Source organism: Salmo salar, chromosome ssa06 (genome assembly GCF_905237065.1).
Source record: "Salmo salar chromosome ssa06, Ssal_v3.1, whole genome shotgun sequence".
NCBI lineage: Eukaryota > Metazoa > Chordata > Actinopteri > Salmoniformes > Salmonidae > Salmo > Salmo salar.
This window is the reverse complement of record NC_059447.1, coordinates 41439963-41467320: the sequence shown is the minus strand read 5'-3', so window position 1 is coordinate 41467320 and position 27358 is coordinate 41439963. Positions and strand designations below refer to the sequence as shown.

General features: G+C 45.0%; 1 protein-coding gene across 6 annotated transcripts; it reads left to right on the top strand.

Moving 5' to 3' along the window:
• Positions 1–711: 711 nt before the first annotated feature.
• LOC106607274 (disintegrin and metalloproteinase domain-containing protein 11) lies at positions 712–26620 on the top strand. Of its 6 annotated transcripts, none has more exons than XM_014204076.2 (26): positions 713–1199; positions 1631–1824; positions 7314–7390; positions 8142–8208; positions 12006–12088; positions 12346–12409; positions 12575–12635; positions 12774–12946; positions 13044–13115; positions 14769–14935; positions 15229–15313; positions 15534–15624; positions 16292–16343; positions 16817–16916; positions 17226–17399; positions 17516–17608; positions 17875–17955; positions 18069–18119; positions 18332–18395; positions 18603–18708; positions 19025–19144; positions 19299–19467; positions 19840–19951; positions 20794–20884; positions 23784–23801; positions 24192–26620. In XM_014204076.2, exons 1-26 carry the CDS (start codon positions 1142–1144, stop codon positions 24205–24207), a joined length of 2439 nt encoding a protein of 812 aa, XP_014059551.1. In that variant the 5' UTR covers positions 713–1141; the 3' UTR covers positions 24208–26620. The 6 variants fall into 6 exon arrangements, 5 of the variants coding, with proteins under 5 accessions (XP_014059550.1, XP_014059551.1, XP_014059555.1 ...); XM_014204079.2 differs by having other exon boundaries at positions 715–1199; positions 17226–17297; XR_006770238.1 differs by having other exon boundaries at positions 712–1199; positions 19840–20884.
• The last annotated feature ends 738 nt before the right edge of the window (positions 26621–27358 follow it).

Genomic DNA, 27358 nt, shown 5'->3' with positions numbered 1-27358 from the left:
TGTATGATCATCTAAGACATCCAGCTTACATGGAGTCACCTCGGGACACTTCTTATCAGCTCCAACACACACACAGCCTGCTAGTCAAGCCCACTTCTTCCAACAATAGCTTGTCATCACTCCACACTCTTCACTGTCCCATTTCACAATGTGTGCCTGCAGCTTCTGTGTCTGCTCATGGTAGTGGACAGCTGGAGATAGGGAGGGAGAATGGCATCTGTATTTACCATACACACCTCTGGGCACAATGGTTGCACCATGTCATGCTGTTGGATACCACTTTTCAATTGCTGTGTGGATCTCCATTTTGTTTACTACAATACATTCTGTTAGTAAGTTTAGCTGCAACACAATACTGACCAATATGTAGGCCCATGGACAATGAAAGTCCATTTCTATAGGACACTGCAGGCTATTTATTGTGTTTTCTCTGAAGAACATTTTTCCCACCTCATCCATCCATGGATGGACCTATCTATTCAGGATCTTCATGAATTACTCGTGTTGACTCGAGCCATCCATAAGTCCTCATAGAAAATGAATGAACACACAAAACCCTACTATGTTTACCTCAATTGGCACCTTGGTACCCAGGTTGTCGCATCCGCTCTTGTGCAGATAGAGAACTGCATGGCAACGGAAGGACGCTTGGAGATAGAATGAGGGGAGGGTACTATGGTCCCACGTGTCCTCATCACCGCAGACCCAACGCAATTCTGTTCATTTTCTATCTACCATTTCCACATACCGCAGATTCGCATACACTCATGCATACATACAGCTTACACACGCACAATCATGTAGGATTTATGCATACGAGCACTCAAATCTCCCCATTTGACCTATTCTACATAATCTAGGCTAATTTGCCAATTCCAATATTGATCGGCTCTGGCATAGGCTATTATGCCTATTTGTTTTTTCATTTCGTGATAGGCTATTTCATTCAATTGCCTGATATCGGTGAGACTGTATGCTACGAGTTGAATGGGGAGCTGAGAGGACGAGCGTCAACTGTCAACCAGATTCAGTCGGTGTTTTTTCTCTCTCGCCATAATCGTTTGAGCGTCGGTTTTCTTTTTATCTGCGCCTGTTACATTGTAACGCACTCGATGTTAATTCGGGGGAATATGTGAACATCATGCTGGCGGTGTGGTGCTTGGTCTTTGCTGCAGTGGGCGAGAGGCTTGCCGTGTCAGGTAAGAGGGATGACGGGAGAGGGAGGAAGCACCCTTTTCATTTCCAAGTTTACCCCTGCCCAATGTACACTATCCCCAATTTTTGCATCTGCAATCACTTCTTCCTCTGTAGACTAGTCTACAATAGTGTGTGTGGGGGTAGCGCGCAGCTGGAGATAGTTGCCTCTGTGCCAATAACGTAGTGTTTTTAATAAGATCCCTCTCCTTCAGCTCTACGGATGCGGTAGATTTGCTGCATCAACACATTTTCACCGCAGCGCTGTCGCCTTTTACATCAAGGGCTTGCGCGTACTGTAGAACCAGCGCCTGACGTGGTGCCATATCAGCCTATTCATGTCAAATATCATTTTTAAAACAAGAATTCTCGTTTTTCTGTGTGATAATCCGTGTGTGGTTTAAAATTGGCAGTTATCAGGTCTCCTGCGTTACAGGCGGCGGTAGGTCGACTTTGGTGAGGGATGCGAGTTTGTGGGACTGGTTCTCGCCAGATGAGCGGGGAGACAGCAGCGACATTGCGGCCGAAGTCGCCTATCCAAAGCGGCTGGTGCAGCAGATGGAGTCGGAGGAAGAAAAGTCCCACGGCTATTTGGATACCCGCGTGAAGAATACCACGGAAGGTACCTCGGTAAGTATAGACCACTGTCTGTAATGGAGAAGTGGGTGTGGCAACCTGTTTTTATTGGAGTGTTATTTATTCGTTTTCGTTCTCTCTCTTGAATTCCCTCTTTTGTATTAAATTCCCAGTTCATTGTTGAAATTGTAATGGTTTCTCCCCACCCAAATTACTTGTGCGAACCCTGTCTTGCCTGTTTTGGCCTGTCTCTTGTTTTCAAGTGTATCTTAAGATCCATCCCAAACTGCACAAGTCTATCATCAGTCCCATAATGCCCTAACTTCCACTCTGTGACTGGCAGGTGTGCTGTTCTTGCTCTGAACCTCCAGGTGTCTTCATCTTGCTTGTATATACACTGAACAAAAATATAAGCGCAACATGTGTGTTGGTCCCATGTTTCATGAGCTGAAATAAAACAACCCAGAAATGTTCCATATGCACAAAAAGTTTATTTCTCTCAAATTTTGTGCACACGTTTGTTTACATCCCTGTTAGTGAGCATTTCTCCTTTGCCAAGATAATCCATCCACTTGACAGGTGTGGCATATCAGGAACTGATTAAACAGCATGATCATTACACCTTGTGCTGGGGACAAGAAAGGCCACTCTAAAATGTGCAGTTTTGTCACACAACAAAATGTCACAGATGTCTCAAGTTTAGAGGGAGCGTGCAATTCACATGCTGACTACAGGAATATCCACCAGAGCTGTTGCCAGAGAATTTAATGTTAATTTCTCTACCATAAGCCGCCTCCAATGACATTTTTAGAGAATTTGGTTGTATGTTCAACTGGCTTCACAACCGCAGTATTTGCATTGTGTGGGTGAGTGGTTTGCTGATATCAACATTGTGAACAGAGTGCACCATGGTGGTGGTGGGGTGATGGTATGGGCAGGCATAAGCTACGTACAGGCAACGAACACAATTGCATTTTATTGATGGCAATTGGAATACACAGAGATACCGTGATGAGATCCTGATGCCCATTGTCGTGACATTCATCTGCTTCTGGAAGCTGAAAATGTCCTAGTTCTTTCATGGCCAACATACTCACCAGACATGTCACCCATTGAGCATGTTTGGGATGCTCTGGAGTCTGGATCAACGTGTACAACAGCGTGTTCCAGTTCCCAACAATATCCAGCAGCTTCACACAGCCATTGAAGAGGAGTAGGACAACATTCCACAGGCCACAATCAACAGCCTGACCAACTCTATGCGAAGGAGATGTTTTGCACTGCATGAGGCAAATGGTGGTCACACCAGATACTGGCTGGTTTTCTGATCCACGCCTCCACCTTTTTCATATATATATCTGTCACGTCCTGACCAGTAAAAGAGGTTATTTGTTATTGTAGTTTGGTCAGGACGTGGCAGGGGTGTGTTTGTTTTGTGTTGTCGGGGTTTTTGGGTTGTGTTCTATGTTTTGTATTTCTATGTTCTATTTTCGAGTTTTTCTATTTCATGTCTAGTTTATTGTTTTGACCTTCAATTGGAGGCAGCTGTTCCTCGTTGCCTCTAATTGAAGGTCCTATTTAGTAGGGGTTTTTTTCATGGGGTTTTTGTGGGTAGTTGTTCTTTGTATAGCCTAGTAGCCTTACAAGACTGTTTCGTCGTTGTTTTTGTATACGTGTTTATTTTTGTATACGTGTTTATTTTTGTTTTCCTTCTTCAATAAAAAAGAAGATGAGTATACATATTCCCGCTGCGTTTTGGTCTAATTCCTACGACACCTGTGACAATATCTGTGGCCAACAGACGCATATCTGTATTCCCAGTCATGTGAAAGCCATAGATTAGGGCCTAATGAATTTATTTCAATTGACTGATTTCCTTATATGAACTGCAACTCAGTAAAATCTTTGAAATTGTTCCACAGTGCGTTTATATTTTTATTTTGTATATATATTTACCTGTAACCAACGGTCATTACACTCTATGTTGCGGCACAATATCTGGGACTTGAACCCCAAACCTTTTGACCTACTGTACTCCCCCACTATGCCACCCAATGCCACAGATTCATAATTACAGTCCACCGGAGAGAAGAGCATCTGAAAGAGATCTGAAACAGAAGCCTGTTGTGTGAATGTGATTTTATCTGCTTGGCCTTATGATAAAAGGCTCTGTGGAGTGAAATATTCAGATCTCATGGAGAGCTCCTCTCTCCTCCATTCCTCTATTATTCAATGGTGTGTTGAAGTAAACTCAGAAAAAAAAGAAACGTCCTCTTACTGTCAACTGCGTTTATTTTCAGCAAACATTTGTATGAACATAACAAGATTCAACAACTGAGACATAAACTGAACAAGTTCCACAGACATGTGACTAACAGAAATTGAATAATGTGTCCCTGAACAAAGGGGGGGGGGGGGTGTCAAAATCAAAAGTAACAGTCAGTATCTGGTGTGGCCACCAGCTGCATTAAATACTGCAGTCCATCTCCTCCTCATGGACTGCACCAGATTTGCCAGTTCTTGCTGTGAAATGTCACCCCACTCTTCCACCAAGGCACCTGCAAGTTCCCGGACATTTCTGGGGGAAATGGCCCTTGCCCTCACCCTCCGATCCAACAGGTCCCAGACGTGCTCAATGGACTCTTCGCTGGCCATGGCAGAACACTGACATTCCTGTCTTGCAAGAAATCACGCACAGAACGAGCAGTATGGCTGGTGGCATTGTCATGCTGGAGGGTCATGTCAGGATGAGCCTGCAGGAAGGGTACCACATGAGGGAGGAGGATATCTTCCCTGTAACGCACAGCGTTGAGATTGCCTGCAATGACAACAAGCTCAGTCCGATGATACTGTGACACACCGCCCCAGACCATGACGGACCCTCCACCTCCAAATCGATCCTGCTCCAGAGTACAGGCCTCGGTGTAACGCTCATTCCTTCGACGATAAACGAGAATCCAACCATGACCCCTGGTGAGACAAAGCCGCGACTTGTCAGAGAAGAGCACTTTTTGCCAGTCCTGTCTGATCCAGCGACGGGGGGTTTGGGTCCATTGGCGACGTTGTTGCCGGTGATGTCTGGTGAGGACCATCCTTACAACAGGTCTACAAGCCCTCAGTCCAGCCTCGCTCAGCCTATTGCGGACAGTCTGAGCACTAATGGAGGGATTGTGCATTCCTGGTGTAACTCGGGCAGTTGTTGTTACCATCCTGTACCTGTCCCGCAGGTGAGATGTTCGGATGTATTGATCCTGTGCAGGTGTTGTTATACGTGGTCTGCCACTGCGAGGATGATCAGCTGTCCGTCCTGTTTCCCTGTAGCACTGTCTTAGGCGTCTCACAGTACGGACATTGCAATTTATTGCCCTGGCCACATCTGCAGTCCTCATGCCTCCTTGCAGCATGCCTAAGGCACGTTCACGCAGATGAGCAGGGCCCCTGGGCATCTTTCTTTTGGTGTTTTTCAGAGTCAGTAGAAAGGCCTCTTTAGTGTCCTAAGTTTTCATAACTGTGACCTTAATTGCCTACCGTCTGTAAGCCGTTAGTGTCTTAACGACCGTTCCACAGGTGCATGTTCATTAATTGTTTATGGGTCATTAAACAAGCATGGGAAACAGTGTTTAAACCCTTTGCAATGAAGATCTGTGAAGTTATTTGGATTTTACGAATTATCTTTGAAAGACAGGGTCCTGAAAAAGGGACGTTACTTTTTTCGCTGAGTTTATGTCCCCATCAATGATTCAACAGGCCTGTGTCAGAAGTGCTACTTGGGCTAAAAACTCCACTGGTACAAATCACCCTCTTTTTTCCCCTTTTATCTCTACCTCACCCTCCAACCCTTTTCTTTCTTTCTTTTTCATACACCCTCTCTCTTTCTCTGAAGAGGAAGTTGTAAGTGGGATTGAGGGTGTGGTTCTATGTAGGTCTACGTCTATCAGTGGGGGCCCTGCTCATCTGCGTGAGATCACCTAAATATTCGGAAATAACTTCATTTGTTTTAAGGATAAGCTTGAAATGAGTATGGTCGAATTGACTCAACAACCAAAAACACATGTCTAAGTTAAGCTTTCTTAATGAATCAGAAAATCAATAGCTATTTCTGGTTCTTTATCAAAGTTAGCTGGCTAACTTATTGATCCTGCTTTGTAATATACCCTTCTGGTGGGTTAAGTGTTGAGTTGAGTTGGTTGAGAGAATCATTACACTCATCTGGAGATAATTCTCGCTCTGATTACGCTGCTTGTTAACCTATTGTGTGATGTGATTGAAATATTTAAAGAGGCTCATGGGTATTTGGATGGAGATTGTGTAAAAGCCCAGTGTTGTTGTTTTTGGAGTTGTTTTTGTGAAGTGGTATAATTGGTAAAGGGTGATATTTTTACTTAATTAGGAGGGTTTAAATGTTGGTTACATTTAATATTTTTTTTTGCCTCAGTTGTATTTTTTTGTAGTCATAATTTACTTATTTTTTTTACAGAGGATTCTAAATAAGTTTAGATGGAATATTCCTAGCTGTCATTCTGACTCATGGATTGATCAACTATTCCATAGGTAAACTTTGATTCCAAGTTGTACAGCCTACTGTTTCCTCAAGTGGCTTTGCTTATCAAGGGACTGGACGTGAAGATACATCTGTTTCTACAGCATGTGCCCATTTCAGATAGTTATTTACAATCACTGGTTGTTACTAAGTAATGAACCTGCTATCACAAGGTTCCCGGAGGACTGACTTTGGGACTAGAACAGTATCAAGATGCCTTGGTGTTACAGACAGAGGTGTTGCTGGTTGCCACCTAAATATCCCGAGGGATGTTATGATTCAGGGCTGATAAATACTGATCGATTCAAACAAATCTACTGATCTATTGATTGACCAAAATAAACAAGCAGGACTACCCTCTCCCTGCTCCAGCTGAAGTTGAGTTGTGTGGAATCATTGGAGGGAATGATTTCCGAATGGGAGTCTTGTTTCAGTGAAAGTCCAATGATTCACTGCAGCCTGTATCCTGCAGACAGAATTACAGTGGGCTGGGATTGAATGCTGGCACTGTTTGTGCTTTTGGCGACACTGTGTTTTGACTGCTATAAATCTCTGGCAGCCAGTAAAGCTCCCCATTGCCTTCTCCTTTACCTCTCAATTTTTTGGCAGCCGACAGTAGGGACACATTGGCTTCACACCAGCTTAATGTAGATGGAAATGTAAAGCTTTCTCCTTTCCCGTAAACCCTCTTCCCGTCCATCTCTATCGCTGAATACAAATGCACTTCCCGGATGGCTTCAGGACTGCCTGTTGGAATGGATTCAGTCCAGCCAAATCAATGGACACTTTATCAATCCGACTATGTTAGCTGCTAAAATGCTTTTGACACATATGCAGTATTGCGCTGGCAGAAATGCATTTGTACAGTATGTATTTTGGTTTGTTATACTTCTTATAGAATGATAGCTATCATTGTGACTCACCAAATGGGTGAACCACTATCAGAGTGGTTAACTTTTAAGTGGTTCTTCCTGTAATGTCTCTCTCTCTCTCCCTATTTAAGCCAGTCCATTTGGCCCAGAGTTGTTTCCAGGTGGAAACCTTCGGACACACCTTCACCCTGGACCTGGAGTTAAACCAGTGAGTACATTTGATTTGTGCACAATTTGGATTCATCAACTTGATTGACGTATTCGCCGCACCCATTTCCACCAGTCCGTATTTTCTTAATCGCCACAATCATCAACATTGGCATTTCCATAACCGCTACCGTTAGCAAATACACTTTTCTCCTTCCATTTATGACACATAATCAAATGTTTAGTGGAGCGTTAGGGACACAGAGACCCGAGAGCTCCATCAATACAGCTAACCACCCTAGAGAGACAGAAGAGAGAGAGACGGGAGACAGAAAGAGAGAAAGAGGGGGATGGGGGGGACAGAGAGAGAGAGAGAGAGAGAGAGAGGGAGGGAGGCCTGGATTGTCATGACTTTATTATTAATGTGCTTAATGTACTGTAACTCCCCTACAGCACAGTAAAGGAGTCAACACAACAGCCAGACCACCGCTACTCTGTTACGGCTACTGGGCTACTGCCTAGCTACGATAACGTCCTAAATCACATCCATATGCTGTACTCTACAGCCATGCATTACACAACGCCCTCATGCATGAACACTGAAATGGAATTACGTTAAGAACGGACTATATTCGTAACGACTGCATATCTATTCCCAAGCAGAATAGAGACGCAGAGAACGAGGATAAATCCTAAACATAAAGGGTGCGCCTCGTTGTCTTAGACGTTGTGTAGAGCTTGGCTTGCGGTATAGTTTATGAGAGAGGTCTCTGTCATAATAACAGAGGTGGCTCTGTGTTTTCTCTCTGCAGCAACCTCCTGTCCTCAGACTACGTGGAGCGGCACTTTCACCAAGACGGCAAACCCTCGCAGTCTATGGTAGTGTGTGTGTTTGTGTGTTTGTGTGTTATAATTAGGGCCCTGTATTTTGCGCAATCATTTGATATGCCTGGATTTTAACCGTTATTTAAAGCTTTTTCAACAAACTGTACCATTTTCTTTTTATGTCAGATCCAGCACCATCCTCAGACAACTGCTTTAATTTGTTGGTGTAATTCATTTTTTGGATAAGGCTTAAAATACAGGATCAATTCTTGCTATGTAACATGATTGCGCAAAACACACGGCCCTAGTTATAATAGAAGTTCTAACCATGCCTCTGGAAAAGATTCTGTGTTTTCTGCATACTGTAGACATACTGTAGACATACTGTAGACATACGGTTGACATACTGTAGACATACTGTAGACATACGGTTGACATACTGTAGACATACTGTTGACATACTGTAGACATACTGTAAACATACGGTTGACATACTGTAGACATACTGTAGACATACGGTTGACATACTGTAGACATACTGTAGCCATACTGTTGACATACTGTAGACATACGGTTGACATACTGTAGACATACTGTAGACATACGGTTGACATACTGTAGACATACTGTTGACATACTGTAGACATACTGTAGACATACGGTTGACATACTGTAGACATACTGTTGCAATACTGTTGACATACTGTAGACATACTGTTGACATTGTATGCTATTGTCCAGTAGGCTACAGAGATCTGTTTTGTGTCTTACTGAAATCAGATACGTCCATCCTGGTGGCGACACTTATCAGATTGAAATGACATTAGTGTTGACCACCATCTCACCAAAATAAATGAATGCTACAGTGTAATTGAGTGGCCAGTAGACTACTACAGGAATGTCAGTGCCTCTAGAAAACCATTGGGGAAAAGTCGTTTTTTCTATTTGGTTCATTGTACTACACACATTACTTACTGCCCCTCGCCCCCCCAGCCTCAGCAAGAGCCTCCCTCTCATCCCCACCCACTCTCATTCCCAACTCTCCCTCTGCCCTCACTAGCCAATCAGGAGCTTGTTCCCATGGCAACGAGTCAGCTCTGCAGTGTCATTAAGTTCTTGGCAGAGAGGAGAATGAAAGAAGACACAGAGAGAGAGAGAGAGAGAGAGAGAGAGAGAGAGAGAGAGAGAGAGGGAAAGTGGAGAAGAAGGAAGAGGAAAAATTTGAGTAAAAGGCCAGTGAATACAACGGCAGGATGGGTGATGGTATCAGAGAGAGTCCTTCTGTGTGTGTGTGTGTGTGTGTGTTTGCAGACAGTTGGTTCCTTCAGAGAGCAGTGGTGTGGGTGGGAGGATGTACAGTACGCCTGCAGGGATGGAGCCACATACTCACACTCCCAGACCAGCCAGACCAGGCCGAGTGCTTGACTCTATGCCAGCTGTGGTTGCTGTGTCTCTATCTCTGCTTTTATTAGAGTGGTTTTGTATTCCTGCTATCCCAATCTCATACTCAGTAGTGGCTCAATGACTACTTCAGATCAGCCATTAGGGGAAAGTGTTTCTAATCTTTTGAAGGAGACTAATTGTGAAGGAGAGGCCTTCACCTGGGCTTAAGACTTATACTCAGTGGCCACCCCGTTCATGAAAATGGTTCGCTCCTACAGATAGTGAGTCTCGTGGCCGCCCTTGCTATTTAAAGCAGGCAGACAGGCATCAAGGCATTCAGTTACTGTTCAGCTACTTTGAGTGGTATGATCGCTGGTGCCAGGCGTGCCGGTTCCAGTATCTCAGAGACGTCCGGCCTCCTGGGCTTTTAAGGCACAACAGTGTCTAGGGTTTACTGAGAATGGTGCGACAAACAAAAAACACCCAGTCAGCATCAGTCCTGTTGGAGAAATCAGCTCGTTGATGAGAGGTCGAAGGAGAATGGCTAGCTAACAGATGGGTCACAAGCAGGCAAATAACCGCTGAGTACAACAGTGGTGTGCAGAACGGCATCTTGGAACGCACAGCTTGTCAGTCCTTTTCACGGATGGGCTATTGCAGCAGACTACCACATCAGGTTCCACTCCTATCAGCTAAAAACAAGAAGAAGTGGATCCACTGGGCACGCGATCACCAACACTGGACAATTGCGGAGTGTAAAAACATTGCCTGGTCCGATGAATCCCAGTTCCTGTTGCGTCATGCTGATGGCAGAGTCAGGACTTGGTGTAAGCAGTGCGAGTCCATGGCCCCATACTGCCTGGTGTCAGCGGTACAGGCTGGTGGCGGTGGTGTAATGGTGTGGGGAATGTTTTCCTGGCACACGTTAGGTCCCTTGATACCAATTGAGCAACGTTTCCATACCCCAAAGAATTCTGGCTGTTCTGGAGGGCAAAGAGTGGTCCGACCTATTACTAGATGGCTATACCTAATAAACAGGCCAATGAGTGTATAACTGTCAAAGCAAGTAGGCTAATATGCTTGTCTTTGTATTTCTGTTTATTTGCCATTCAATTCAAACATTCCATAGCGTGTCCTGATTACTGGTTGCACACACCCCAACTGCTAATTGTGTTGTTAATTGTTACTGTGTTCTCATTGTCTTTCTAGCCATGTGTAAGAAGTGTTTGGGGAGTTCTCCAACCAAGGGGATGTTTTTACTGCCAATGGTTTTATTTGCTCTGCAGTTTTAAGAGGAATTGTTTTAAACATTTTAAGTGTTACACTAGGCCAGCTCTTTCACACCAATGAAGGATGGGGCTCAGATGGTCGCAGGCAAGGTAGATGTTTTATTCAGAATGAGCATTAGTGTTCTAGCTGGATGCCCTCTTCTTCATCTGTGTTGAAGGTCTCATGTGTGTGGTCCTCCTCTTCCACACTTTGACATCCACTGCTCAAATGTACATTTTTATTTTATTTCACCTTTATTTAACTAGGCAAGTCAGTTAAAAACAAATTCTTATTTACAATGACGGCCTACACCTGCCAAACCTGGACGACGCTGGGCCAATTGTGCGCCGCTCTATGGGACTCCCAACCACGGCCGGTTGTGATACAGGTTTATTCTTAGCCAGCCCAATGCATTCTCGCTCCATGTTGTTCCTTCCAAGCTGTTCCCACTGTGGGGCAACATAATGTTGGATTTATTTATAAGCTCCCTGCAACAGAAGACCCCTCCATTGTCAGAGCGGTAGCTAAAGTAGAGTGGAATAGAGTAGCGTGTAATAGAGTAGAGTGGAATAGAGTAGAGTGGAATAGGGTAGAGTGTAATAGAGTAGAGTGGAATAGAGTAGAGTGGAATAGGGTAGAGTGTAATAGAGTAGAGTGGAATAGAGTAGAATAGAGTAGAGTGTAATAGAGTAGAGTGGAATAGGGTAGAGTGTAATAGAGTAGAGTGGAATAGAGTAGAGTAGAATAGAGTAGAGTGTAATAGAGTAGAGTGGACTAGAGTAGAGTGGAATAGAGTAGAGTGGAATAGAGTAGAGTATAATAGAGTAGAGTGGAAGAGAGTAGAGTTGAGGACAAGTAGGTCGCATATAGTACATACAGCTAGCAGTATAATGGAGGGAGGAAGAGAGGGAGAGAGAGAGAGAGAGAGAGAGAGAGAGAGAGAGAGAGAGAGAGAGAGAGAGAGAGAGAGAGAGAGAGAGAGAGAGACAGAGAGAGAGACAGAGAGAGAATAGAAGTAGAAACTGTTTAAAGCACAACTCCTGGGGACTCCATATAGGTTTTTTAGGGGACTGTGAAATGAGCATCACCGTCCTTCTCAGTCAGTGTGTGGAAACCTGCAAACCAATGTACCACTACACAGTCAACTTACTTGAGCATGTGACTGTACATTAACAATGGTATGGTCTTTGTGTCCACAGGGAGGGGAGCACTGCTACTATCAAGGGAGGTTGAGGGGCTTACCAGAGTCCTGGGCAGCTCTCTCCACCTGCCTTGGCCTATGGTGAGATTCTCCCCATAGCTATAAACTGTCTGTCAATGGCCTTGCCTCACCACACTGACTCGGTACAGTACTGGCACTATGCCTTTGATAGGCTATATGGTATCTTTGATCTTCATGTACTAATATCACTGCTATACAATGGGAGTCTTACAGATATATAATGAACGTGTTCCCTCTCTCTCTCTCTCTCTCTCTCTCTCTCTCTCTCTCTCTCTCTCTCTCTCTCCCCTCTCTCTCTCTCTCTCTCTCTCTCTCAGTGGTATGTTTTCTGATGGGAGGTTCTCTTATGGGATTGAGCCTCTTTTCGACGGGACCAATCAGGTGAGTGTGTGCTGGTTGGGAGATAACGGTATAGATAGCCCTGTGTAGTAGCGTTGATGTTATTGATTGATTGATTCATAGTAACATGGATGCAGATGAGGAATATGGATGAACGTAGTAAAGATGGTATTGTTTTCTCCTGGTGTCTCATTGACTCCTCTCCAGACTGAAGGGGCCCACCTAGTGCGTAGGATGCCTGATGTCAGACTATCCCCAGACTGTCAAGGTACTGGCAACGTCCTACATCCTCTCTCCTTTATACAATCATTGATGTTCGTACTTACCAATGAGAAGACGCATTGATGTTGGTAGATCCATGCTCTTTGATGTCATTTCTCGGTCCTCCGTGTTGTATTGTGTCCAGACTGCACAGACGACAGTGAGGGGGATAGAGCCAGAGGTAATGATGAGGAGCAGATGAAGGATCCCCGGGCCAGTGAGGTGCTGAGGCGCTCTAAGAGACAGCTGCCACGCAGGCCCACCGTGCAGTCAGAGACCAAATACATCGAGCTGATGGTGGTCAACGACTACGAAATGGTGAGTTAGCGTTTCCTGAAAATAATTGATGTGTGTGCGTCCATGCGTGTGTGTGACACGCACACACTGTACCTAACGTTTTGCTGTCTGTCTGCAGTTTGTGCAGCTGCGACGCTCCACTACCCAGGCCAGGAACTTTGCCAAAGCAGTGGTCAATATGGCTGATGCAGTAAGAGCTCTGTCACTTCATCCTTAACTTTTATACTGATACCCATCGTCAATTATGATGATATTGTTGTTGAAGTTAAAGCCATATCAATAATCATAGGCTAGGTTGTAGCCTATAATAACAATCTCACATAAACTCAGCAAAAAAAGAAACGTCCTCTCACTGTCAACTGCGTTTATTTTCAGCAAACTTAACATGTGTAAATATTTGTATGAATATAACAAGATTCAACAGCTGACACATAAACTGAACAAGTTCCACAGACATGTGACTAACAGAAATTGAATAATGTGTCCCTGAACAAAGGGGGGGTCAAAAGGTCAGTATCTGGTGTGGCCACCAGCTGCATTAAGTACTGCAGTGCATCTCCTTCTCATGGACTGCACCAGATTTGTCAGTTCTTGCTGTGAGATGTTACCCCACACATCCACCAAGGCACCTGCAAGTTCCCAGACATTTCTGAGGAAAATGGCCCTAGCCCTCACCCTCCGATCCAACAGGTCCCAGACGTGCTCAATGGGATTGAGATCTGGGCTCTTCGCTGGCCATGGCAGAACACTGACATTCCTGCCTTGCAGGAAATCACACACAGAACGAGCAGTATGGATGATTGTCATGCTGGAGGGTCATGTCAGGATGAGCCTGCAGGAAGGGTACCACATGAGGGAGGAGGATGTCTTCCCTGTAACGCACAGCGTTTAGATTGCCTGCAATGACAACAAGCTCAGTCCGATGATGCTGTGACACACCGCCCCAGACCATGACGGACCCTCCACCTCCAAATCGATCCCGCTCCAGAGTACAGGCCTCGGTGTAATGCTCATTCCTTCGACGATAAACGCGAATCTGACAATCACCCCTGGTGAGACAAAACTGCGACTCATCAGTGAAGAGCACTTTTTGACAGTCCTGTCTGGTCCAGCGACGGTGGGTTTGTGTCCATAGGCAATGTTGTTGCCGGTGATGTCTGGTGAGGACCTGCCTTACAACAGGTCTACAAGCCCTCAGTCCAACCTCTCTCAGCCTATTGTGGACAGTCTGAGCACTGATGGAGGGATTATGCGTTCCTGGTGTAACTCGGGCAGTTGTTGTTGCCATCCTGTACCTGTCCCTCAGGTGTGATGTTCGGATTTACCAATCCTGTGCAGGTGTTGGACGATCAGCTGTCCGTCCTGTCTCCCTGTAGTGCTGTCTTAGGCGTCTCACAGTACAGACATTGCAATTTATTGCCCTGGCCACATCTGCAGTCCTCATGCCTCCTTGCAGCATGCCTAAGGCACGTTCACGCAGATGAGCAGGGACCCTGGGCATCTTTCTTTTGGTGTTTTCCAGAGTCAGTAGGAAGGCCTCTTTAGTGTCCTAAGTTTTCATAACTGTGACCTTAATTGCCTACCGTTTGTAAGCTGTTAGTGTCTTAACGACCGTTCCACAGGTGCATGTTCATTAATCATTTATGGTTCATTGAACAAGCATGGGAAACAGTGTTTAAACCCTTTGCAATGAAGATCTGTGAAGTTATTTGGATTTTTACGAATTATCTTTGAAAGACAGGGTCCTGAAAAAGGGACGTTTCTTTTTTTGCTGAGTTTATCTTACTTATTATGTCCATGCTCCTGAATTTGTGTATACCATCAGTGTTCGTTTGGCCTGCAGATTTACAGGGAACAGCTGAACACACGCATCGTGCTGGTTGCCATGGAGACCTGGTCGTCGGCCAACATGGTTCCTGTGGTGACCGACCTGTTGACGACGCTGCAGAACTTCATGAAGTACAGGAAGGACAGTATTAAGGAACAAAGTGACGCCGTGCACCTCTTCTCGTGAGCGCCCCCTGTCTATGTCCCCCTGAAATGAAAAATAGAGGAGGTTGATATGCTCCTGTATCTAACCTGGGGCAGTCAGTGGTTGCGTCCCAAGTGCCACACCATTCCCTCAATAGTGCACTACGTTTGACCAGAGGGCTCTGGTGAAACGGAGTGCACTATAAAAGGAATAGGGTGCCATTTTGGACGAGGTCAGTATTGTTGACTGGTTGCAGCCGGTTTATATATACTAGAATATGTCCTGGTCCTTTAGTCCAGGTTTTACGCCTGTTCTCCTCCATCTCCTCCAGGGGGCGTACGTTCCAGAGCAGTCGCAGTGGGACGGCCTACACCGGAGGAGTGTGCTCTCTCACCAGAGGAGGGGGCATCAACGAGGTAAGAGAGACCTGTGTGTTTCCTACTCAGCTTCAAAGGACTGTGACTCACAACAATGGGCTCATAGTCCAGGCTCATGGTTTAGGAACTGACACAGCTACTACATTTAAGAACGACTCTTCTTTGACTTCCTCGTTTCTTCGTGAAGAATGTGAGGAGTGTAACTTCAGTCAAACAGAATGCCATTGATACAGGGTGGATGTGTGTGTTTGTGTTCCAGTATGGGAACGTGGGTCCTATGGCCATCACTCTGTGCCAGAGTCTGGGTCAGAACATTGGGATGAGGTGGAACAACATACGCAGCTCTGCGGGTAAGGACAATCAGAGCAGGGGGATGGGTGATGGGGGGAGGGAGGGTGGATTGTAGGTAGGTAGGTAGGAAGGAAGGAAGGAAGGAAGGAAGGAAGGAAGGAAGGAAGGAAGGAAGGAAGGAAGGAAGGAAGGAAGGAGAGAGAGAGAGAGAGAAAGAAAGAAAGAAAGAAAGAAAGGATGAAAGAAAGGATGAAAGAAAGGATGAAAGAAAGGATGAAAGAAAGAAAGAAAGAAAGAAAGAAAGAAAGAAAGGATGAAAGAAAGAAAGAAAGAAAGAAAGAAAGGATGAAAGAAAGAAAGAAGGAAGGAAGGAAGGAAGGGAAGGGGGAGAGAGGGAGAAGGAGAGAAAGCGGGAACAGGTACAGATAGTGTAAAGACTAAGCGAGAGGTAGGGACAGGAGACAGGAGCCCATGGATTCAGTAAAAGGAGGGAGGAAGGGATGGATGGATGGAGGGAGTGGCACAGGCAGCGATGGATTGAGTTTATTTCAAACTTACTTGTGAAATAATTATATTTTTTTCTCAAGGATTTACCTCAGTAAATAAATGTAAGTTCCTTCTAGTCAAGATGAATGTCATTAACCATCTAATTTTTTTCGCATGACTTTTCACTCCCTCTTTCACCCTCCTTTTCTTCCTTTCCCTCCCTCTCTCCATCTCTCTCAGGAGACTGCAGATGTCCTGATTCTTGGCTTGGTTGTATCATGGAAGACACTGGGTAAAGATTGACTTTAGGACTACATATACTGTACATACAGTACATCAGTCTACAGAACACATAATGTTCTCACAAGCGTTTGGCTTTGGCTTATTTAATACCAGACACAATGGTGATTTGATAAGCTATTGTCAAATCAATCTACTACAATTAGCAGTTTTTTTTACCACAGATAGCAACATTTGAGTCAGATTGCAAAATTGCTGAAAAAATTGTCACATTTGATTTAGCACTTAATTTGGGGAAAAACACTATAATTGGCTCTGACCATTTTATCTCTCTCTCTTCTCTCTCTTCTCTCTCTCTCCCTGTATCTGTGTGTGTGTGTGTGTGTGTGTGTGTGTGTGTGTGTGTGTGTGTGTGTGTGTGTGTGTGTGTGTGTGTGTGTGTGTGTGTGTGTGTGTGTGTGTGTGTGTGTGTGTGTGTGTGTGTGTGTGTGTGCGCGCGTGTGTGTGTGCTTGTTTTGTGTACAGATATTACCTGCCCAGAAAGTTCTCTCGCTGCAGTGTTGATGAGTACATCCAGTTCTTGCTCCAGGGGGGCGGGAGCTGCCTCTTCAACAAGCCCAACAAGGTGAGGTTGGTGTGGGTGAGGGATGTGGGAGGCTGGCCTAGCCTGATGTTCTAGTGGGGAGTGGAGTGTAAGCTGAAGGTCCCAGGAGTGCCGTTATTTATAGCCTAATTAATTATCCCAATGTCCTCATTTCTCCATATTAGATATTTACATACAGCTCTGTGCCCATCCTTGATTATCTCTCTCTTCCTCTTCCTTACGACCTTCTCTTTTCCCTTCTTCCCCTCTTTTCTTCCTCCCATCCTACTTGTCTACTGTGTCTCCCTCCGTCTGTTCTCCTCTCCCTCTATCCCTCCGTCTCTCGATCAGCTGTTGGACCCCCCTGAGTGTGGGAACGGCTTCGTGGAGACAGGGGAGGAGTGTGACTGTGGGTCTCAGCTGGTGAGGGTCTCTTTAAGGAACTGTAACCCATACATGATGAGGGACCAGAACCCTCCAGCATGGATGGAACTACTGCCACAGCCCTATGGGCCCTGGTTAAAAGTAGGGCACTATAAAAGTACTAGGGTTCCATTTGAGACAGACACTGTCATGGTGACACTAGAGGGTTAATGTTGGTATGAGGAACAGTCTCAGTGACTGTGTGTGTTTGTCTGTAGGAGTGTGCCCGTAGTGGAGGGGCTTGCTGTAAGAAGTGTACCCTGACCCACGATGCCATGTGCAGTAGTGGACTGTGCTGCAGTGGCTGCAGGGTGAGTCCCTCTACCCCACTACCACCACCACTTCATTTACATATCACTCATCACACTAGCTAGTCCACTCTATGGAGGCTAGTGCCTCTTCAGTATTTAACTCGTTCATTACCAAACATTTCATTACCAAACATTTTTTTATTAAGAATCGCACACAGTTTTAATGATAAAAGCATCCGATCTTGATTATTACGGGTCTGTTGGTGCTACTACACGGTCGTGACAGTAAGATGTCATGTGTGTCTGATATTGTTCTTGTGTGTCAGTATGAGCTAAGAGGAGCGGTGTGCAGACAGGCTGTGAATGACTGTGACATCCCAGAGAGCTGCACAGGAGACTCCAGCCAGGTACTGTACTCGACACTACACGATCACCCTGGTGCATGCTGGGAGATGGAGTCTTTGGGAGCATGAGTTGGTCTGACGTAAACCATACTGTATGTCATGTTCTTCTGTTGCAGTGCCCACATAATGTGCACAAGCTAGACGGATACATGTGTGACAGTAGTCAGGTAAGGCACACCTTTGTTTGAATGGGTTTTTTTGCTCTGCAGTCAGTGTGTTGTTGAGATATGTCTGTCCTGCTGTTATCCTTTGTTTTCATCTTCCTGTCCCTCCCTCTCTCTCTCTCTCTCTCTCTCTTGCTCTCTCTTCTCCTCTCACCTCTTCTCTCTCCTCTCTCTCCTCTCTTCTCTCTCTCTCTCTCTCTCTCTCCCTCTCTCAGGGTCGTTGTTATAGTGGTCAGTGCAGGACTCTCGATGGCCAGTGTAAGGGACTGTGGGGCTACAGTAAGTACTAATGATTCATTCATTTCTTGAATGTCTTTCACACCCCTGAATTACTCACTTGCCAGTAGTAATGTCTTGGGGACTGTTTCTATGGCTATGGCCATGACAGTCCTATGCCATCTTGTGGACTGATATGGAACTTCATCTGAGTTCCAGATGGCGGTGATATGGATCTAATGTGTGTTGTGTCTGTGTGTGCTGTCTCAGATTCAGCAGACCGCTTCTGCTATGAGAAGCTGAATGCAGAGGGCACAGAGAAGGGAAACTGTGGGCAGAGTCCTGAGGGCCAGGGATGGCTGCAGTGCAACAAGCCGTGAGCCTTCTATCACATGACTTATCACTCTCATTATTTCACAATAGACGTGACCAGAGTTTTATTATTCTGATTGTTTTTCTCCCCCATCTTCTTTCCTCTCCCTCTCTCTCGCTCTCTCTCCCCTCTCTCTCTCTCTCTCTCTCTCCCCTCTCTCTCTCTCCCCCCTCTCCCTCTCTCCCATTCTCTCCCCCCTCTCTCTCCCCTCTCTATCTCTCTCCCATCTCTTTTTCTCTCCCCTCTCTTTCTCTCTCCCCTTCTCTCTCTCTCTTTCTCTCATTCTCCCTCTCTCTCGTTCTTTCTCGTTCTCTCTCAGGGATGTGCTGTGTGGTTTCCTGTTCTGTGCCAATATGACGCTGAAGCCAAAGTTTGGGGATCTGGAGGGGGAAGTGACCAGCCTTACAATATACCACCAGAACAAGTACCTGGACTGCCGGTGAGTTGTACCTTTCTACCCCTTTAAAGATTTATATTTGGGAGGCTCTTATAGATTGAACAGAATAGATTCATTTATAAATGTATCCATCGTCGCCTCTCAACTCCTCCTCTCTACTCTTCCTCCTCTCCCATCTGTGTGTCTGTGTGTCCAGAGGGGGCCATGTCCTGCTGGAGGACGGGTCAGACCTGGGCTACGTGGAGGATGGTACGCCGTGCGGCCCCAACATGATGTGTCTGGAGCGCCGCTGTCTCCCCGTGGCAGCCTTCAACCTCAGCACCTGCTCCGGCTCCACGCTGGGACGCACCTGCTCTGACCACGGGGTGAGGAGGCAGACAGGGACCACCCCACCACACATGCCTGCATTTAAATAAAGGGATATTACCATGTTGGGTTTGTGTTTTCAAAAGTAAACGTTGACAACTTGACTACTGTGCCAATTACTGTTCTGCTTTGTTTTAATCTTTCTGTTTTCTCTCTCTCTCTCTCTCTCTCTCTCTCTCTCTCTCTCTCTCTCTCTCTCTCTCTCTCACTCTATCTCTCTCTCTCTCTCTCTCTCTCTCTCTCTCTCTCTCTCTCTCTCTCTCTCTCTCTCTCACTCTATCTCTCTCTCTCTCTCACTCTCTCTCTCTCTCTCTCTCTCTCTCTCTCTCTCTCTCTCTCTCTCTCTCTCTCTCTCTCTCTCTCTCTCTCAGACATGCAGTAACGAGGTGAAGTGTATCTGTGACAGGGACTACACCGGGAAGGACTGCAGTGTCTTTGACCCCATCCCTGACCCCACGCCGCCTGCCAGCACGGAGAAGAAAGGTCCAAAGCTCCTCTGCCTGTCTGTTTGTCTGTCTGTTCTCCTCGTATCCCTCTCATTGTCTGTCTACCATCACGTTATCTCTTTGTGTACATACATGGAGTATAGGGTAGCTATAGTCTCGCTTTTCAGATAGCTATTGCCTTAGTCATGATTTGGATGAAAGGGCAGTGGAGTAAAGTAAGGGGAACTGACTGACTTTGTCTCTACATGTGTGCATATACTGTATGCGGGTGTCTGTGTGTTTGTGTGGGTGTTTCTATAATTTACAGGCACATGGCTTCTATCTTCAAGTGTCTTCCTTCCTATCTTACAGTCTGTATCTGATTCAGACGGGTTGGGTTAAATGCGGAAGGCACATTTCGGTTGAATGCATTCAGTTGTACAACTGACTAGGTATCCCCTTTTCCTTTCCATTGACACAGGGCTCATAGGGCTCTCATAGGCCCCAAAAACCAAATCCACCCTAAGCAAGAGGGTGTCCAGCTGAAAGAGCAAGAGAGGGGGATGAGAAAGAAGTAATAAAAACACCCTCCTTTTTTTAACTGTCGCCTCCCTGATCTCCCCTCGCTCTCCCACGCGCTCCCTCTTCCTCCACCCCACGTCCTTTCTTACTCTCCCTTTCTCTTTCCTACTCTCTTTCTTTGGGTATCTTTTCTATCTCTTTCTTCCTCCTCTCTTTCTCTCTTTCTCTCTCTTTCTCTCGTTCTCTCTCCTTCTCTCTCTTTCTCTCTTTCCGGATGTGGTTGATGTGCAGTGTCGATGCTGTCCTCTGACGTGTGTTTTTGGTGGTGTTGTTTTGTTCCCCTCCGCACCCCTCCTCCCCCCTCCTTCCTCTGCGCAGGTCCCAGTGGCACCAATATCATAATAGGGTCCATCGCAGGTGCTATTCTTCTGGCAGCTATAGTCCTAGGGGGGACAGGATGGGGATTTAAGTAAGAGTTCTGGCATGCCTCTGTGTACCTGTCTGCTTCTCCCCAAGGCCCCCACTCACACCCCTCCAAAAAAAAACGACTTCACCCACTTTGCAACTCATTGCCCCACCGACGGTGGGGACACATGGGTTGAGTTCACCATCCAATTGCTTTGAAACATATGGATATATTTAGTATGAGTGTCGGGGCTGGTACCTCCGATACTTCACTTTGTAAGATCTAGTAGAATTGAACCCTGACCTCCTCCATACATCTCTCCAGGAAGAGAAAGAGATGCCTCCCCTTCACACCTTCAGACTGGTTCCAACCCAGCTCTCCTGCCAGGGACAGGAGTGGACAGTTCCCCTGTAGTCTCCTATGAAGTTCCCATACTGTTGTGGTTCTCTTTGAAGCCTCCTTGTGTAGAGTTCATTCTATGATGCCTCTCCTTAGTGCAGCTCTTCATTTGGAGTATCTTTAAAGTAGTGTCCACTCAGTAATGCCCACTCAGAAGTGCCCTAACCAAAGTGCCCTCGCTGCTGTGGCTGTCTCTGTAGAGCCCTAGCTGTGTGCATGCCTGGCCTGCTAATGCCTGTTCACTCCTTAATCTCTGAACCAAAAGGATTATGCCACTTCCCTGTCATCACTTTCATCAAGAATGATCAAATGTGTGTTACATTTCTTTGTCTGGTTCATCAAACTTAATATCTCCAAATAGTTCATATTTTGCTGGGAATAATGAGTAATCCTTTTGGGGGCAGGGGTAACTGTGTGTGCATGTGTGCATGATCTGTGTCAATATTAATGTGGTCGGTTAAATATCTTCTACAATATCTTCTTGTGGTAGTAGTAAGCTTTGAACAAACAAGAACATTGTTAATTACTACTACGGCTGTGACGGTCTTGGATTTTTGGATGACGGTTATTTGTCAGCCAAATGACCGGGGTCACCGTTATAATCATTTGAATAACGTTTTTTTTTAATAAGACACACATTTTCTCGTCCGCTCCTGACTACATGTGCTGTGCTGCTGCAGGGAAGGGGGAGTTGCCTAGGCAACCAAATACTTGTTTGCTACAACACCTGGCTTGTTTCATCAAGACGCAACAAAGTTTCATCACGTTGTAAGAGTCCACGATACTGCGGAAACGGACTCTACCGCACGATTCCCCGGCCATCCCGTCTTCAGTCGGCTGTTCGTTCCCACACACACATACACACAAAAAAAATGTGTTATGACGTTATTTAATTTCATGATGGCCTTCATCCATAATCGTCAGTTACACGATTATACGGTAATTGTGACAGCCCTAATTACAACATAATTAATTTGAGTATGAAAAAAATTGTCAAAAACCTGGACTTCTTGTAATCTACTACACATCACTTTGAATAGGCTTTATACAGTGCCTTGCAAAATTATTCAGACCCCTTGAATTTCTTCAAATGTTATTGTGTTACAAAGTGGTTTTAAAATTGATTTGATTGTACTTTTTGGTCATCAATCTACTCAAAATACTCTAATGTCAAAGTGGAAGAATAAAAAAATTTAAAATATCATTTTTAGAAATGTGATAAAATATAGTTATTGCCTCAGTATTCAGCCCCTTTGTTTAGGCAAGCCGAAATGAGTTCAGGAGTAAAATGTGGCTTAACAAATCACATAAAAGTTACATGGACTCACTCTGTGTGAAATAATAGGGGTTGACATGATTTTTGAGTTATTAACCCTTCCTCTGTCCCCCATACATACCACATATGTATGGTCCCTCAGTCAAGTTTTGAATTTCAAGCACAGATTCAACTACAAAGACCAGGGAGCTTTTTCGAAAGCCTCATAAAGAAGGGCAGTGATTGGTGGATGGGTAAAAATAACAAATCAGACATTGAAAAAATCTCTTTAAGCATGGCCGAGTTAATAATTATGCTGTAGATTATGTATTAAACCACCCAGACACGTCAAAGATACAGTCATCCCTTCTGAACTGAGCTGCAGGACAGGAATGAAACTGCTCGGGGATGTTACCATGGTGATTTTAAAACAGTTACAGAGTTCAATGGCTGTGATGGGAGAAAACTGAAGATGGCTCAACAACATTGTAGTGACTCCACAACAATGAATTAATTGACAGAATGAAAAGAAGAATACAAATATACAGAACCAAGGCACTAAAGTAATACTACAAAGAAACACGGCAAAGGAATGCACTTTTTTCAAGCATGGTGGTGGCTGCATCATGGTATGGATACTGGTGAGTTTTTCAGGATAAAAATACATGGGATGGAGCTAAGCACAGGCAAAATCCTAGAACAAAACCTGATTCAGTCTGCTTTACGCCAGAAGAGGAATTCACCTTTCAGCAGGACAATAACCTACAACACAAGGCCAAATATACACTGGAGTTGATTACGAAGAAGACAGTGAATTTTCCTGAGTGGCCAGGAATCTTGACAATTGCTGTCTAGCCATGATCCCCAACACCTTGACAGAGCTTGAAGAAACATGAAAATAATAAATGGGCTGATCTTCCACAATCCAGGTGTGTAAAGACTCACAGCTGTAATCGCTGCCAAAGGTGTTTCTAACATGTATTGCCTCAGGGAGCTGAATACTTACTCATCGACCATATTTTAGTTATTACATTTTCTATGAACCTTTTAAAATGTGAACTATTTTTTCCACTTTGACATTACAGAGTATTTTGTGTAGATTGTTGACAAAAAAAATGACAGTTAAATCCATTTTAAGGGTTTATGAATACTTTTGGAAGGCACTGTACCATGATTTTGAAATGCCTTTGTCATCACTACACAGTATCTACTGTTGCTAAGCCTACTTTGTCTCCTACTGTCACTGATGTGTCTCCTGTCCTCGTGTCTCTTCTCCCAATGTGTTGCTCATCCTCTTCCCGGTTGAAGGAATATCCGAAGAGGAAGGTATGGCCTAGCCCCTGACACTGCAGGGTGACATCCTTCATCCCCCCCCCCCCATCCCATAGCTCTTCACAGCATGGCCTCAGACCCCATCTCACTCACAGTTGACCTCTGACATCATCCCACCTCTGACCTTAAACCTCATTCCTCCACTGACCTAATTTCACAGCTGATTTCATCCTCTGACCTAACCCCACATAGCACAGCAAAACTCTAGCGTCAGTCTCAGCCTTTGTCTTCTCCACCTCGACCTATTCCACCCAGAATGCCGTTTTCTTTCAGTTCCATTTCATGTCTTGTTGACGCTCCTCACACCAAGACCTTCTGTCAACTGCTCAACTTATTTACAACCTTACAACTTTTAGTCTCTCACACTGTTTCCTTTCTTTCCAGATCTGGTGGAGGATAAGATGTCTGTCTGTCTGTCTGTCTGTCTGTCTGTCTTGTCTGTCTGCTCCTGTCTTTCTCTCACTCTGTGACGTTTCCAAGTCGGAGAAGAGGGAAAAAGAACAAGTCTTCCACTCCTGTCCCGAACCTCTCCAGACCTCTTCTGTTAACATCTCCTGTCCACTTCCCGTCTGTCCACCTGTCTATCTCCGGCCCCTCCGGGCCAGTGTAGCACCTCCCACATTGCATACCAGCCAATTATATTATCCAATCAGGATAAAGTCTTTGCCACGGACAGAATGAGAAGGTTGTTGGTCCCTAGAGGGGCGTCGGGGTCTTCCTCCTTTCCAGCGGCTAAGTATTATGCACTTCGGTGTCTGCGTACTGTAGTTCCCTTTCCTTCCGCTTACGACAGTCCAATGAAGAACATGTCAACAGTGGACAAATTCAGTATGAGACATGTCTTTCCAATGCTTGTCTGGAAACAAACTTCTGGCCGCTGTTTGAGAATGCTGGACTGGCCCAGACCTGCCATCTGAAAAACGATTTAAATCATAGGAGGTTGTCAAGGAAACACAGAAAAACAAACATTTATCAAAGACTCAAGTGGCCATTGGATCAGTTGAACTGCCCCTTTCAGAGAGGCCATGTCAGATGACTGGATGACAACCCAGATTCAGACATTATCTAGTCACAACAACACGGATGTGATCCAAGAAGAGTCCTGTATTGGACGTGTTGTGTACAGGCCATTTCCAAAGAAAGAACAGCAACTTATTGTGAGAATGACTATGAAACAAAAGCAGTAGACCGTTCAAAACATCATGGACTGATGTAGGGTTTATGTTGATTGTTAATTCTTTGTTCCTGTCTGTTGAGATGTGTTGAGATGTAGGAAGGGGGAGTTAGACCCTATGGTTTTGGGATCATATTTAAAATGCAGCAGAGACCGTAACTCAGTGTTTTCAACCGTAGATCTACCAACACAACATTCCACATAGTGTTAGTTAACAGAGCCTGTCTGTATGTGTTTGTATTCTATTCGCCACCTTCTTAATAGGCCCAAAGTGTGTATGGTAAAGGAGGTTGAAAGTGTGTGTGTGTGTGTGTGTGTGTGTGTGTGTGTGTGTGTGTGTGTGTGTGTGTGTGTGTGTGTGTGTGTGTGTGTGTGTGTGTGTGTGTGTGTGTGTGTGTGTGTGTGTGTGTGCGTGTGTGCGTGCGTGCGTGTGCGCGTGCGTGCGTGCGTGCGTGCGTAGGGTACCACAAATTCCGGTTACTATCACAATATTTCCACGTTTTCCTGAAATCCTGGTTGGAAGATTCCCGGAATTGTGAAGGAATAAGCAGGGAAGTATGGAAACCTCCAACCAGGGTTGCTGGAAAACCAGGGAATGCTGAGAAAGTTACTGGAATTTTGTGTGTGCGTGTGTGAGAGAGATTAAGCGAGGAAGAGAGCAGGTGAATTAGAAAGGTACGTGCTGTGTTTAGGACAGTTATGCCCTTGTTCACCGTGACACTCCTGCCAACAACACTGGTAGATCGTTTATAGATTTTTACTTCTAGAAAAAGTTATCTTTCTGTTACCTGGCTTTGTGCTCGGGAGCCAATGGCAGCACACTAACAAACAAATGGTTTGTATTGAATATGTAACAACCAACTTAAACGAGCACTAGCCTACAGAATGTGGGAACACATATGCACATCTATTTGTATATACAGTATGTACAAGAAGATAATACTGAATGTTGAATACACTGTATGAAATTGTTTTAAAATGCAATGTTAATATTTATTCGTTTTATCTGTTTCAACTAAGTATCTATCTGTCTCCTGCCATATAACTGTACATCTCCTTTAAGCCATTCCTAGCTGTCCATCTATCTGTCGGCCCGGCACACTGCCTAGTAAGCTAGCAATCTGGCCATCTATCTATTATTGCAGCTGTCAATCTAAATGCCATCTAAATATTGGACACTTGTTGATAGGCTCTGAGCCTTATGCTGATGATGCTTCAACACAGTGAGTTTGAAATGACCCCAGGACACTTCCTCAGTGGAAATGTGATGAGATGAGGTGCATTACTATTGACCAGGGCCCATAGTGCTCTGCTGGTGAAAAGTAGTGCACTACATAGGTAATTGGGTACCATTTGGGACACAACCTGGGGTCTGGTACACTAGGTGTATGGAGAGGTCTGTTTGATTCAGCTGAGTTCTGCACTATGGCAGCTGCACTATAGTTCTTCACCATATGTACAGAATATGTACAATCTTTAGATGGTGGCCAGCTTTCTTGCGTTTTGAATTTAGGAAGCAGAGAAAAAGAAACGCATCATGTCCCATATTTTTAAACACTATCTTTTTAAGTAGACAATTGAAATAAACAATGTAGATGAATTGAAATGAAGGGGAAATAAAATATTAAAGTCAAAAGTATTTCTTTCCTCTGGTTCCATTGTGTGAATATATCTGGGACGCTATGACAAGGGTGTCATTACTTGAGGCCAAGATGTATGTACTTTGCTCAATGTGTTTAATTATTGTTTAGTTATCATTCAGTAACTACTGCCTAAATGTGATTCACTATATAAGATTCTTAAAGGAAATCATCCAAAAAGACTAGGAAAAAGTGTACATTCCCTTGTATTCTATGTTCTTGAACCTGGCCAACGATAATACTGTACATTTACATTTTTGACTCACACCTTTTTCTTTTCCGTAGATGTATTTCTAGTTTCAGACTTCATTGCACCTCATTAAATGTTCTCTTAAATGAAGACGTGGAATGGCAGTGCTCCACGCTCCTCTCTGCAAGCTTCCCCTCCCGGGGAAGGCATGCACTCTCCCAAGACCTCCCCGTCACGGTTCACAGCTCCCAGCTTGTGCCATCAAACCCCCGCAACTTATCCAGAACGCTGCACCCAGCCTGGTGTTCAACCTTCCCAAATTCTCCCATATCTCCCGCTCCTCTGCACACTCCACTGGCTTCCAGTCAATGGTCGCATCCACTACACGACCATGGTACTTGCCTACGGAGCAGCAAGAGGAACTGCCCCTCCCTACCTTCAGGCTATGCTCAAACCCTACACCCCAAACCGAGTTGAGGTCTGAAAACAACGTCTCAAACCCTACCTCCTTCGAGTATCTCGAATAATCCCACTAATAATTGGGCAT